Genomic DNA, 15,358 nt, shown 5'->3' with positions numbered 1-15,358 from the left:
GACAGGCAGGGCTCTGTGCACTGAGGACAAGCAGGGCTTTGTGCAGTGAGACTTTGACACACCCCCGGCTCACACATCAGGATGATTGACAATCCAGCAGCCTGCACAAAGCCCTGCTTGTCCTGTCCTTACTTCCTGTATTTGGACTCCTCATAGAGACACAAAGGCAATAGCTGCAGGGACAGTATATTTTTTTCACCCAAAAATATACACTTTTTTTAATCGATGTATATTACAAATATACATATAATAGTATTATCCACATTATATCAAAAGTTTTTTTTAACATGCATACTTTTAATAGTCAGGCAGGAGGCCACGCTGGACCACCCAACTTCCCTGTAAATGCTGAGGACAACTGGGACGTGGTGAACTCTTATGCAGAAATACAGTATCACATCCCTTCCCCCTTCATCCAACCATACCCCTTCCCTTTAATTCCTTGGTTGAACTCGATGGACATATGTCTTTTTTTCAACTGTACTAACGAACATAAAATCCACAATAATGTAACATTGAGTGTAATGTAATATTTTCATATCAGCACTTGTGTCAGTGAGTATCCTAAAGTGTTTCAGGAATTGTCCGTCATGGAGGCTGGTTATTGTTCAGCTTTTACCCCATCACTTTTTGTTTCTTTTTGTCTAATTCAGGTAACTGGCTTCTGTCATACTTGGCTATACCATATATATATTATATCTCATACAGAGTTGTAAATATGCAACTTGTTACATTTTCTTTTATAGTGCCTGGTTGGAAGAATATGATGATCCTGTCGTTGCTCAGGTGAATCGTCGCATGCAAGCCATCACTGGCCTAACAGCTGACACAGCTGAACTGCTGCAGGTACGATAAATCTGATGTAAACAATGGGGGAGATTTATCACAACCTGTTCAGAGGAAAAGTTGCTGAGCTGCCCATAGCAACCAATCAGATCACTTCTTTCACTTTTGAAAAGGCCTCTGAAAAATGAAAGAAGCGATCTGATTGGTTGCTATGGGCAACTCGGAAACTATTCATCTGGACAGGTTTTGATAAGTCTTCCCCCATAACTATAGTGCAGTGGTCTCAAATTGCAGCCCTCCAGATGTTGCCAATCTTTAACTCCCAGCATGCCCGGATGTGGCTCATCACAACCTCTTTAACATTTGATTCCTGAACATTATATGGAGCTTACAGATTTTCTATGAAGATTGTTCAAGAATCTTTTTGGTCCAGTGCTTAAGCCCTAGCATTTTATTAAACAATTTTGCATAACCTAAAAGAAGCAGGACTGAGGTGTGATGTATACGCTGGGGCTGTAGGAAAGCAATGGCACAGAACCAGAGCAGAATTTTGAGTACATTTATACATGTTTTTTCCACCTCTCCCTCCCCGGCATGATTGATGTACAGGATTTGGCCTCCAGCACTGAGCCTTGTACATCGGTCATGTAGGTAAGAGAGATGCCTATCTGATTATTAAGAAAAGCTGTATAGCCTCCATTATTACTATTTCATAAGTTAGTATACATATATACCATACTTGTGTATATATGCAAAGTGATAACTGCAGCATTCCATGGCATATAACCAAATCACTAGACGATCATATTCCATCATGTACCAGACAGTAAAAAAAAATTGCAATGTTTCTGTGTACTCACACCCTTGTCAATGAGAGGTCAGAAATGTAAAAAAATGTTTGTACTTTGTGGCATTTGAATTAAACACATCCAGTTATTTCACTATATTCTTGGAGTGCTGTAGTTATTCATTTGTTAATTGAGGTTGGTCCCTGATCCAGGTCCAGGAATGTGGGCCATATCCATTGATTCTGCTGTAGTTGTGTTTGTCATTTTAAACACGACCTTGGCTAACTTTAAGATTTAATAATAATGTTACTTTCCATTTTGATTCAATAAAATAATGTAGTAATTTAATTCTGTTTTTACATTTCCTACTGGCAGGTTGCAAACTATGGCATGGGAGGTCAGTATGAGCCACATTTTGATTTTTCCAGGGTAAGTCTTTGAAGGAATCAACCCTCTTCATCTAACACTTGTTTTATTATTTATTCATTTGTTATTGATTTTCTGCATTCTCATGGGTGTCAGTGCACCTGCAAAATTAAGGGGAAGAGTGGGGCAGTAACACGCAAAACAAAGATTCTGCCAGTTTACTCCCTCATTGCTGTGATCAGATGTGATTTCTGCAAAAGGGAGGAAACCCCCTTGTATTAGAAGTTACTATGGTGGCAGCGTACGTGTATGTCTATAGTTTATATATTCAATTACAAGTGACACAAAAAAAATCCCCACATATTTAGTATCCCCATGTGCTTAATAACCACTTCTACCCTTAAATGTAATCTTATAGTCATACCATATACCACTGTTTCATTTAGCTGTTTTAACCCCAAATTAAAGGTAATCCTGATTGGCCATCAAATTACATCTAGACTGCTAGGATGTCTTGCTAGAATGTTGGGTTGCAACATTCCAGTGGGGAAGATGGTGATAGGATGCCCTGGAGGAAGAGACTCTTTTGACCAAGGGCATTCCTAAGCCACAGTTGAGTTAGCATGTCATGTCTGCAGCTGGGAGCGTCTCTTTTTCGGGAGGCCATCCTGTGAAAATAGAGAAGCTTCCGGCCTCTAGTGGCTGCAGAAAGAAGCTATCTATGGCCTTGAGGCAGGAGCTGAAGACAACAGTGACTATGGGTTAGCCAAAAAGGCATCATATAAAGGGTGAGGTCTTTTAATGTTTGACCAAATACAGCAGTTAATTTTAGTTGATAACTTTGTGAGGTCCACAAATGATCCTAAACAATATACACCCATCATCTAGACAGATGATATACTTAGAGTACCTGTCATGACGTGCCGGGGGCAAGATATGTGTAAACTGGCCATCGGTGTCGTAGCCTAAGGCTTGGCCTGACATCGACTTTGCATGGAACTTCTGCCAAGTCAAGGGTTATGAGAATGTCAGCCAGTTCACACATGTCCTGCGGCCACATACGGACTCTTCAACTTTGTTTTTCACTGCCAAGCCTATAGCTGTTTTATTGAAGACCTATAGCAGCTCAACAGCACCACCCTATGGCTTGTATAATTTTTATCCTGTAACTTAGAGAGATTGAATTTGCTACAATTTAATTTAACAAGCATATGTCTTTACAATTGTAATATTGTTGATATACTGGACTGTTTAAGAACCTCTTCCTGATATGACCTGATCATTCACCATCCACCATAAAAAAGTTAAATTGTGCAGAAATATTAGAAAGAGAAACCTCTCTGTAACATGCTATAATGTGGAAAAAATAAAATCCAGACAAGCACACGTAATTGGTATCACTCCAATAATCCTAATTATAAAAGTAATAGATTATACTGTATATTCTGAATGTTGAACACAGAAGAAAAGACAAACAAGCAAAAAATAAATAAATGATTTGAATTGAATTTAAAATGATTTGATGTGCAAAAGTACTATAATTATGTTTTGTCATGGTACTACTTATCTGCATGGCTCAGAACACAGTAACAATAAATAAATAAATGTAATTAATTAAATTGTAGTACCCTTAGGGGTTAGAATGGTTGTTATAGAGTCATAAATAAGATTTCAATATGATTTACTTCTCAATCTTTACCACTAGAGGGAGTGCTGTAATAACGCTTGTAATTATGATGTTAAAGGGGTTATCCCCAAGAAAAACATTTATTTTATCTACATGGCAAAGGATATATGTATCCTTCGAATCACTAATCACAATCAAGTGGTGGTGTCTCTGTAGTAATAGAGGTCACTCACCTATCAAAATGGAACAGACAAATATAGCTGTTTACAGCACTATCTCATTTACTTATTACCAATTCTGTGGATGGGTCTAAAATGGTTTTCATGGAATAACTCAGCCTGGATAAGTCTGGATAAAAAAATTGTTTATCAATCACTACCTTTTTTTTTTTTTTTTTAGATCAATGTCACAAAGTCTATTTATCTGCAATATTGTTTTGTCTATCTACAGTTTTGTGTTAATGTATCATCAGGTTCAAAGGTCTTAAAGGGGTACTCCACTGGGCAGCGTTTGGAACTAAATGTTCTGAATGCTGTTTTCGCGCTGCGGGGGGTCGGCCACACCCCTCGTGATATCACGACCATGCCCCTCAATGTCACGCTGCCCAGTGGAGTTCCCCATTTAACCCCTTAAGGACACAGGGCATATGGGTACGCCCCCGTTCCCGAGTTCTTAAGGACTCGGCGTACCTGTATGTCCTGTGTCCCACTAACGGGGTTTAAACCATTCTCACAAGCCGAGAACGGGTTAAACCCCGTGGGTCCCAGTTGCTACGGGCAGCCAGGACCCACGGCTAATGCCGAGCACTGCCGATCGGGGCGATGCTATGCATTAACCCTTTAGACGCCGCGATCAAAGTTGATTGCGGCGTCTAAACTGAAAGTAAAACTATCCTGGCAGCTCAGCGGAGCTGATCGGGACTATCGCGACAGAATCACGATGTCCCAATCAGCTTACTGGACGACAGGAGGGTCCTCACCTGCCTCCTCGTTGTCCGATTGATGATCTACTGCTCCATGCCTGTAAAAAGTGGTAAAAAAATAAGAGAATACATGTGTATAAGCGCCCCCCCCCCCCCCAATAAGTTCAAATCGCCCCCCTTTTCCTATTTTTTAAATAAAACAATGTAATAAAAAAATCATGTGGTACCGCCGCGTGCGCAAATGTCCGAACTATTAAAAATATAAGGTTAGCTAAACCGCACGGTCAATGGCATACACGTCAAAAAATACCAAAGTCCTAAATAGGGAATTTTTGTTCACTTTATATTCCATAAAAATATTAATAAAAAGCAACGAAAAAGTCCCATCAAAACAAAAATGGTACCGTTGAAAACTACAGACCACAGCACAAAAAACAAGCCCTCATATAGCCCCATACGCGCAAAAATTTAAAAGTTATAGAGGTCAGAAGTTGACAATTTTAAACATTCTAATTTGGTGCATGTAGTTTTTTAAAGTAGTAAAATAAATAAAACCTACATAAATTGGGTATCCCTGTAACAGTATGGACCTACAGAATAAAGATAATGTGTCATTTTTACCGAAAAGTGCACTGCGCAGAACCGGAAGCCCTAAAAAGCTGCAAAATGTCGTTTTTTTTTTTCTTCATTTCACCCCACAAATGTTTTTGTTTTGCCGCAGATTATTTATAATATAAGTAATGTCATCACAAAGTACAATTGGTGACGCAAAAAACAAGCCCTTATATGGGTCTGTAGGTGCAAAATTTAACGCGTTATGATTTTTAAAAGATGAGGAAAAAACGAAAATGCAAAAACGAAGATTGTTTTGAGTCCTTAAAGGAGTACTCTAGTCCAGAGTATTCCTGCTCCGTTCTGCCCGGGCTGCAAAATAAATGAAAATAAACCATCACTCACCTCCCTGGGTTCCCGCGGAGCGCCACTACAGCTGATCGGTCCTCCGGTCCATCCTCTTCATACTCCGGGTGTAACGAAGCGTCACATGGCGCTCAGCCTATCGCCGGCCGCCGCGATGTTCAGCCTCGGCCGGCGATAGGCTGAGCGCCATGTGACGCTTCGTTACACCCGGAAGTATGAAGGAGATGCACCGGAGGACCGAACAGCTGTAGTGGCGCTCCGCGGGAACCCAGGGAGGTGAGTGAGGGTTCATTTTGCAGCCCGGGCAGAACGGAGCAGGAATAGTCTGGACTAGAGTACTCCTTTAAGCTGAAAATGGGTTGAGTCCTTAAAGGGGTACTCCGCCCCTGGCATCTTATCCCCTATGGCACCCCCCCATCATTACTGCACAGAGCGAGTTCGCTCTGTGCGTAATGACGGGCGATACAGGGGCCGGAGCAGCGTGACATCATGGCTCCGCCCCTCGTGATATCACGGCCTGTCCCCTTAATGCAAGTCTATGGCAGGAGGCTTGACGACACCACGCCCCCTCCCATAGACTTGTATTGACGGGGCGGGCCGTGACATCACGAGGGGCGGAGCCGTGACGTAACAATGCTCCGGCCCCTGTATTGGCCGTCATTACGTGCAGAGCGAACTCGCTCTGCGCAGTAATTATAGCGGGGTGCTGCAGCAGCGATCCCCGGGGTCCCCAGCAGCGGGACCCCAGCGATCTGACATCTTATCCCCTATCCTTTGGATAGGGGATAAGATGTCTAGGGGCGGAGTACCCCTTTAAGAGGTTAAAGGGGTGTCCCAGGGAAAGTTTATTTATGACCTCCCCTCAGGATAGGTCAGCGATATCAATTCACATCACCCAGAACCCCTGCCGATAAGGTGTTTGAAAGAGCTGTGATTCTTACAGTGCCAGTGAAACGGCGTAGGAAGCTTCTGGGTCTGATAATTGTGTACTGCTCGTGCTCTGTTACTGCTGTTCAGCTTCCACTAAAAACAATAACTGAGCAGCAGTAACCCAGAACGGCCACTACACAGTTTATAGAGCAGTGATGGCGAACCTTTTTAAGCCCGAGTTCCCAAACCGTAATGCACGCCAACTTTTTTTCCCTCAAAGTGCCAGCACAGCAATTAAATCAGAATACTAAGGTTTAAGTTTAGAAAAAACAACTCCTACAGTTGCCATAACGAATTAACATCTTTTGTTTTAACTAATAAACATCGTTTGAGGGGTGCTGTGTGTGTGAGGTGCTGTGTTTGAGGGGTGCTGTGTGTTTGTCTGAGGGGTGCTGTGTCTTATGGTGCTGTGTGTGTGAGAGGTGCTGTGTGTTTGAGGGGTGCTGTGTGTGTGTGTTTGAGGGGTTCTGTTTGTGGGGGGTGCTATGGGTGCTGTGTTTATGTGGGGGAAGGGGTGCTGTGTGGGGTAGGTGCTGTGTTTGTGTGGGGGTAGGGGTGCTATTTGTGTGTGTGTGTGTGTGTGTGTGGGAGGGGGGGCGAGGGGGTTACTTGTGCGGCAGATTATCTTTTCAGATCCCTCCTCCTGCCTTTCCGGTGGAAAGCAGAGTATGCTGTGTGGGGCAGCGACGCAGGAGGACAGATCTTTTCTGATTCTTCCTCCAGTCTTCCAGGTAGCATAGTGGAAGTCCGGCACCGGTGTGAGGTGGAAACTTGCGACCGCTCCTCCCCTCAGCTCTCCGAAGGTTTCCGAAGCTAGAGCTGGGTGGAGCGAAGGCAGAGCAGGGGACGCAGGTCTGCACGGGAGAAGGAAGGCAGAGCAGGGGAGAGAGGACGTACAGGGCTTTTCATCTCCCCTCTCCCTGCTCTGCCTTCGGAGGATGCAAGTTTCCATGGGGAAAAGAAGGCAGAAGAGCAGGGGAGAGAGGACGTACACTGCTCCTCATATCCCCTCCCTAATGATTTCTATGTGTGAAGTGGGACATACTGCACAGGTGGGGGGGAGGCACATCACCGCCTGTGCAGTATGCCCCCCTTCACACATAGAAATCATCCCAGCCCGTGCAGTATGTTCCCCTTCACACATAGAAATCATCCCCAGTCTGTGATGTCCCACCCTCCCTCCTTATCCCCAGCCCGTGCAGTATGTTCCCCTTCACACATAGAAATCATCCCCACTCTGTGATGACCCCCCCCCCCCCCCTTATCCCCAGCCCATGCAGTATATCCCCCTTCACACATAGAAATGATTAAGCAGGGGAGATGAGGAGCCATGTACGTCCTCTCTCACCTGCTCTGCCTTCTTTCTCCCATGCATACCTGCATCCTCCGGGAGGGGGAGATGGGGGGGGGGGCGTGGCTTCTTTCTCCCGTGCAGACCTGCGTCCTCTGCTTTGCCTTCGCTCCCCCCAGCTCTAGCTTCGGAGAGCTGAGGGGAGGAGCGGTCGCAAGTCTGCTAGGGTCGCAAGTTTCCACCTCACACCTCACGCTTGGCGTGCCATAGGTTCGCCATCACTGCTATAGAGCCATCTGCTTCCTACGCTTTCATTGTGTATGTGGGAACCACAGCTGTGATAAAGTAAATGTTGCAATTTCTGGACATTTTATGCTTCCTCTTTTGGAGTATTGACTGAACAGAGGAGCTGCAGTTATTTGCTGACACCACCAAGAGCGCCTCTTCTTTTGGGCATGAAAACTGTGTCTCTTACCTTATTAATTCCTATATAAAGGGAGCTGTTAGGTTTATAGATGCTAACCTATCCTGATCTGCTAGCAAACCTGTCATGTCTGTTTTAGTTTTACTGCTCCTAATATGAGGATACTATAAAAAAAATACCTTGCTTCTATTTTCATGCTGTGCATGCAAGTACTATAGATGTTGTTACAAGATGTTTTTTGATTATTAAAACTCCTGATTCTTACCATTCATAAGTCAATGTATGTTCATCCACATGATCTGTGTAGATGTAGATTATCTGGTGTTCATGCTGCTAAAATTCTTTGTTATGATGTTTGTGCTAACATTAAAATATATTGCAAGCTGTGTAAAGCAACAATTTTCAATAACCCAAAAAATAATCTGCAAAATCAAAGGGACTCTGTATCAGGACCAAAGATGGGCCTAGCCATTGTGTACTACACAGTGCAGTCATTTCTGAGATTACCCCTCTTGTGCTGCCCTTTGGTCATTGTGAACACCTGTGCCAAAATGTTTCTTTATTTGCTTATTTTTGGTGGTGGGTGACGCAAGGTGCGGTTTTGCTTTGCGCCTTGTCTGGCTTTAAAGTCCTTATTAGAAATTGATCTTTGGGTTCCAGTGAACCGATTCCAAATTTTACTACACTGGAAACTTGCACAGACAACCAAATTGTGTGATGCCAAGTGCTTGAATCGCTTCATGCTGGAAAACACCTGCACATTGCCATGGCTTAAAAAATGCCCTTTTTTTTTAGTAAAAATGGCTTGCTTATGCCTAGCTTGCTTGGCTGCTGTTTTGTGAGAGCTGAAAAATGTTTGCATTTAGCTTTTGTACACTCTGCTTTCTGGCATGACGCTGTAAAATGATAAAGTTGCTGCTTTTGCACTGAAGCCTTGCTGGTCTATCATGGTGAGTTTTCACAGAAAAGAAGATCCACGCACATTCAAAACCTTCAAAAAACACATTCAAAACCTATGTATACATATTCAAAACTCATGTATACATATTCATTGCTGCGACAATATGTACGTGAATGCATCATTTATGCTGCCCTATCTGAGAACATTTGTTTTTAGGTTTATGTCAGTTGAGCAGGATTTCTAAGTAATAAATACTCCTGTTTACTCCACCCACACAGGCTGACTGACACTCTCCTTACACCCACTGCTATAGGGTGTCAACCCGTTCATATCTGGGTTGGAGCTCCGTTCAGGGAGGTCAGTTTGTGGATTCCATAAAATTATGGGATATGAGCAGAGAAACAATGACTACAAGCCACTGGGACACGATGGTGTCTGTTATGCAACAGACCTACCTGCCCCATTATTTGTGTATGGAGTGTAATCTGAAACAGAGCTGAACGGAGCACTGACGCAGATGTGAACTCAGCTTAAGCAGGACTCTTTCTGTCTCTGCTAGGAGTCCTGCCAGGATTTACTAGTTTTTTTTTACTCCGAATTCCTGCTCTAAATTCCATAAACTTATATGTCACACAACTTAGCTTCTCTCCCTCATAACCTGCACTCTAAGTAAATCATCTGACAACGTTCACTTTTATAGGGGTTGCCACATTGTTAAAAAGTATGTTAGAGCATGTAGAACATAAGTTTTCATTTGCAGTCCTTTACACTAAATGCTCCCGGATCTGGATGTTGCTGTTACATCATTGACATGGTGCCTTCTGTGGTTCTTTGCTGGAACTATGAAGCAGTTTCTAGTGAGCTGTGAACATAGCGCAGTCTAGTGAGTACCCACTTGTGTACGAGAGGATGTGGGTGGTCTAACTGAACTACTGATTTTGTTTGACCACCAGTATTGCATATGTCAGGTGGATATTCTCAGAGGCAATCAAAATACCACAAGGGTGTGCTGTAACAAGAATGTAACAGTGATATCTGGACACAATAACAAAATAAATGATTTCACCTGATCTTATATAGAAATGTAATATTAAATAGTGGCGTGGACCACTTAAAGGGAGTCTTTCCACAAACCATGAAATCCAGAGAAAACCAATTCTAAAAACAAATTCTAAACCAGACAGACAGGTGCCATAATGGGCGGTCCCCAACAGCTTATTCTGTCCCGGCTTAGGCTGGGTTCACATCACGTTTTCTCCCATACGGGAGCGCATACGGCAAATCCTCGCGCTCCCGTATGCCTTCGTATGCGCTCCCGTATGTAATTCATTTCAATGAGCCAGCCCGAGTGAAACGTTCAGTCCGGTCGGCTCATTTTTGCGCTGTACACGCTTTTCCCCGGACCTAAAACTGTGGTCAACCACGGTTTTAAGTCCGGTTGTAAAAGCGCATACGGCGCAAAAATGAGCCAACCGGACTGAACGTTTCACTCCGGCAGGCTTATTGAAATGAATTACATACGGGAGCGCGAGGTTTTAGCTTCTCCCTGCCGTATGCGCTCCCGTATGGGAGAAAACGTAATGTGAACCCAGCCTAAGCCGGGACAGAATAAGCTGTTGGGGACCGCCCATTATGGCACCTGTCTGTCTGGTTTAGAATTTGTTTTTAGAATTTGTTTTCTCTGGATTTCATTGTTTGTGGAAAGACTCAGCTTGAATGACAGGTCTCTCCACAAATAAGAAAAAACATATCAATCACGCCAAGTGTGAACAAGCCATGGAGACCCCCAAGTGGCACTGAACCCGCTGCCATGGCTTGGTTTTATAAAGCCTTCTCTAAAACACAGCATCAGTTCAGAGTAATAGTAGTTCTGGGGATTTCACATTGTCTGTGGTTCAGACATCATAAATTCCCAGACAGAATCCTTTATTAAAATAGATTAGACTAGATGGCCCTTTTATAGGAAACCATATAGCAAGTTTGCAGCCCTCAAACTTGGGTTGTTTAGTTGACACTTTTATAGACCTTGTTATGCTATGGTCTCCATGTATAGAGTTGAGTAAAACATTGTAGTCATATATCTGTTAACCTTCTGCATGGAGGAAACTTCATGGGGAATGTAATAGCAGTACAATTATTACATACTGCAAACAATAATGTAGATACAAAAGGAAAGAACCCTTAAAATCATCTGTCAAACAATTCAACTAAACTGTGTTTCTGACATATAGACATAAATCATTATAGAAATGTGAAAATATGACATGGGGGTCTCATACCACAGATAAAGGGGCTATAGTAACCTGTTGGCCAGTGTTCCTCATTGATTTATGGTGCTTGCGTACAGCAGAGACATCGGCGGCATTATTTACCATGCAATTCCTTACTTTAGCATATTACCTGCATGTACACAGCCTTTTAAAGAGGTTTTCCATAGTCTATATAATGTGGCTTATTTTGGAAATAGGCCATTGATGTCTGATTGGTGTTTGGGACTCCCACCGATCAGCAGAATGAAGGTCTTGTGGCTCAGAGCATGCCCTTTATTGTTGAGGCACATTGTCATACATAAAGGTGCTGCTTTGCCTCTGAGAGCATTTGATGAGGCAGTCACAGTAGCCAAATGATAGGCTATTGATATTTAAGTTCTGGAAAATTTCTTTTTCAGCTCTTTTTTTAGTTTTGAAGGTGCCGTGGACCTCAATCAAACCCTTTTCTGTTAGACCATGTAGAGATCATAGTAATGCCATGACTTTCATATTCTTGCTGTGCATCTCTGCCCTTGTTTAAGACGTGTAATCTCACAAATTTGGTATGCTGTGCCCTCAGTAAATGAGAATATTCTCTCTTATTACCTTTTTTATTGGCTGGACTTCTACGCAAAGTACAATTGTATTTTGTGTGTGAGATTCAAAACAAATGGTTATGATAATTTTTCTTTCTGAATCTGGGTTAAAGTTATTATCTGTTGCAGCGTCCCTTTGACCCCAATCTCAAAACGGATGGAAATAGGCTTGCAACATATCTTAACTATGTAAGTACCTTATTGCATGTCCTGTGACCTCTTCAGGTCTGCAGTTTATTCTCATGTTTAATTTTATAGAAAGAGGAACCTGATGTTTTCAAGCGTTTAGGGACTGGCAATCGTGTGGCTACCTTTTTGAACTACGTAAGTATGGCAGCTCCAATAAAACTGGAATGTTGTACTCAACAAAGCTGGAATAAAGCAGTACAGTAGGATGGCTGCCAGTTGACCGGGAATAACGTTCGATTAACATTATTGTCTATTGCACAATTTTAATCCTTGGCACAGAATATACTGCTCTTGCCCATGATGCCTGTTTAAAGAGGCTATGTTTGCCCTTCTGGCATTTTGGTTTTAGTACGTGTATTCCTCTTGAATTCTAGGAGCATCTTTTCCTAGGGCCCTGCATTGTACTGTTCCTCTATTATTACTCATGGAAATGTACTGTATTAATAAATGGTCAATTGGGTGTTACAGTTCCTCTTGTCAAAGGGGTGTACGTTTACACAGTCTAAGGGTGGGTCACACCACGTTTTTGCAATACAGTTCCTGTATCAGGTTTTTGATAAAAAAAATTGATTCCTCAAAGACTAAACTGTATCAAAACGTGTATACACGTTTTTATCTGTATATGGTTGAAAAAAGCTTATGTTTTTAACTTTTCAGTCCACAAGTTTTACTTGTTTGATTGAAATTCCAAGAAAAAAAACTGAGCAAAGCCAAAAACCGTATGGTGAAGACCGGATGGAACCATACGCACATACGGTTTTGTACGGTTCCCATTGACTCCCATGTTAAAAAAAAAGTATACAGTTTAATACAGTTTTTCACCTGGACCAAAAACCCTGGTAGGCCATGGTTTTCTGTCCGGGAAAAAAAAAAAAAAAGTAAAAAACCGTATGGTTTGAAAAACTGAGACAACCGTATACATTATAGTGCATACAGTTTTGAAGGCGAAGTCTATGGGCACGGTTTTCTGTACGGTGGCATACGTTTTTTTTTTTTAATGAAACCGTATGCCGAAACCGTATAGTAAAATCGTGGTGTGAACCCACCCTTAGGCTGTGCTTTTACACAGTATTTGTGTCAGTATTTGTAAACAAAACCAGGAGTGGGTCAAAAACATAGTAAAAGGTGTCGGTTCCACTTTATTTGGTTTTGGTAAAAATTTAAAAACCGCTTCCTACCATATCCCTGTTGTACCCCATTCAAGTCATTGATCCGACTGGAGTTCGCTAGTGACAAATTTAATTGAATGGGGTCCGACAGGGAAGCAGCAGGAGGGGTTTTGAAATTTTCCGGCTGCACAAAAAAACACTGTTCAATGACAGCTAATAGTGCCAGGATGCTTAGTAAAAAGAGTAATAGAAAAGCATAGTTGTGCAGTTATACAACAAGGCAAAGAAATGCTCAGATCAGTTATTTCAAGTTATTCCAAAAAAATTGTGGGGTTTACGAGTAGTTACAAAAACTAGCATGTCTTGTCCTCTTAAAGTTTATGATCGTATAAAACCTAATTGCCCTATTCACTTGTGCTCTGTGCTGTCACCCAAACCATCTGTGTTTTAAACTGCATGAAAACAAATGTCCCATCTTTTACTGCTTGCATATAGTCTTTTATGAAGCAGTAATGATATGCACAAGCAAGTATTGTATGCTGGGTGTTCTTGACTTTTCCATAAATTAAATGTATTTAGGAAATTCTAATCTAAATGCAACCATCACATTAAGTCTCGAGTGTGTGTGTGTTTGGATATATACAGTCATGGCTGTAAATGTTGGCACCCCTGAATTTTTTCAAGAAAATGAAGTATTTATCACAGAAAAGGATTGCAGTAACACATCTTGCTATACACATGTTCATTCCCTTTGTATTAGAACTAAACCAAAAAAGGAGGAAAAAAGAAAATTGGACATAATGTCACGCCAAACTCCAAAAATGGTCTGGACAAAATTATTGGCACCCTTTCAAATATGTGGAAAAATAAGATTGTTTCAAGCATGTGATGCTCCTTTAAATTCACCTGTCTGTGTGTGCCACACTAAGCATGAACAACAGAAAGAGGAGAAGAGAACTGTCTGAGGACTTGAGAACCAAAATTGTAGAAAAATATCAACAATCTCAAGGTTACAAGTCCATCTCCAGAGATGTAGATTTGTCTTTGTCCACAGTGCACAACACTCTCAGGAAGTTTGCAACCTATGGCACTGTAGCTAATCTCCCTGGGCGTGGACGGACGGAAGAGAATAATTGATGAAAGGTGTCAACGCAGGATAGTCCGGATGGTGGGTAAGCAGCCCCAAACAAGTTCCAAAGATATTCAAGCTGTCCTGCAGGCACAGGGACCACCAGCGTCAGCGCAAACTATCCGTCAACATTTAAATGAAATTAAATGCCAAGGCAGGAGACCCAGGAGGACCCCACTGCTGACACAGAGACATAAAAAAGCAAGAATACATTTCGCCAAAATGAACTTGAATAAGCCAAAATCCTTCTGGGAAAACGTCTTGTGGACAGATGAGACCAAGATGGAGCTTTTTTGGTAAAGCACATCATTCTACTGTTTACCGAAAACGGAATGAGGCCTACAAAGAAAAGAACACAGTACCTACAGTGAAATATGGTGGAGGTTCAATGATGTTTTGGGGTTGTTTTGCGGCCTCTGGCACTAGGTGCCTTTAGTTTGTGCAAGGCATCATGAAATCTGAGAATTACCAATGGATTTTGGGTGGCACTGTACAGCCCAGTGTCAGAAAGCTGGGTTTGCGTCCGAGATCTTGGGTCTTCCAGCAGGACAATGACCCCAAACATACGTCAAAAAGCACCCAGAAAGGGATGGCAGTAAAGCGCTGGAGAGTTCTGAGGTGGCCAACAAGTCCAGAAGTCCAGAAGAGAGACCTGGGGCAGTTTGCAAAGGAAGAGTGGTCCAACATTCCGGCTGAGAGGTGTAAGAAGCTTATTGATGGTTATAGGATGCGACTGATTTCAGTTATTTTTTCCAAAGGATGTACAACCAACTATTAAGTTAAGGGTGCCAATAATTTTTACACACACACACACACACAAATATATTGGTCAAGTTACAATATTAATTGATTCCAGGATGACCACCTTTTTTTTTTTTTTCTCTTAAAGGAGAACTCCAGTGAAAGTAGACTTATCCCATATCCACAGGATAGGGGATAAGTAACTGAACGTGGGGGGGGGACGGGCGGGGTCTGAGACTCTCTAGCACGCCCTCCATTCATTTCTATGAGAGTGCCGATGATTACCAAGTGCTGTATTCGGGTGTTTTAGGCTCTCACATAGAAATGTATGGAGCGCGTGCTGCCTGCACCACACACTTCTCACTTAGCGCTGGATCCCGTACCGGTTTTTG

The 15,358-nt window shown here is 42.4% G+C and overlaps 1 protein-coding gene across 11 annotated transcripts in view; it reads left to right on the top strand.

Moving 5' to 3' along the window:
* The window catches only part of P4HA2 (prolyl 4-hydroxylase subunit alpha 2), a 231,618-nt gene that overhangs the window by 181,060 nt on the left and 35,200 nt on the right, over nt 1-15,358 (top strand). For 9 of the 11 annotated variants that reach the window (XM_056575045.1, XM_056575050.1, XM_056575044.1 and 6 more), the window contains 4 exons: nt 747-846; nt 1,950-2,003; nt 11,928-11,987; nt 12,057-12,122. In XM_056575045.1, coding sequence (XP_056431020.1) covers nt 747-846; nt 1,950-2,003; nt 11,928-11,987; nt 12,057-12,122 — 280 coding nt within the window. The remainder of the gene's footprint in view (nt 1-746; nt 847-1,949; nt 2,004-11,927; nt 11,988-12,056; nt 12,123-15,358) is intronic. The other 2 variants (XM_056575042.1, XM_056575043.1) reach the window with 2 other exon arrangements.

This window comes from Hyla sarda, chromosome 4, assembly GCF_029499605.1.
Source record: "Hyla sarda isolate aHylSar1 chromosome 4, aHylSar1.hap1, whole genome shotgun sequence".
NCBI classification, from domain to species: domain Eukaryota; kingdom Metazoa; phylum Chordata; class Amphibia; order Anura; family Hylidae; genus Hyla; species Hyla sarda.
This window is presented reverse-complemented; position numbering and strand designations above follow the sequence as displayed.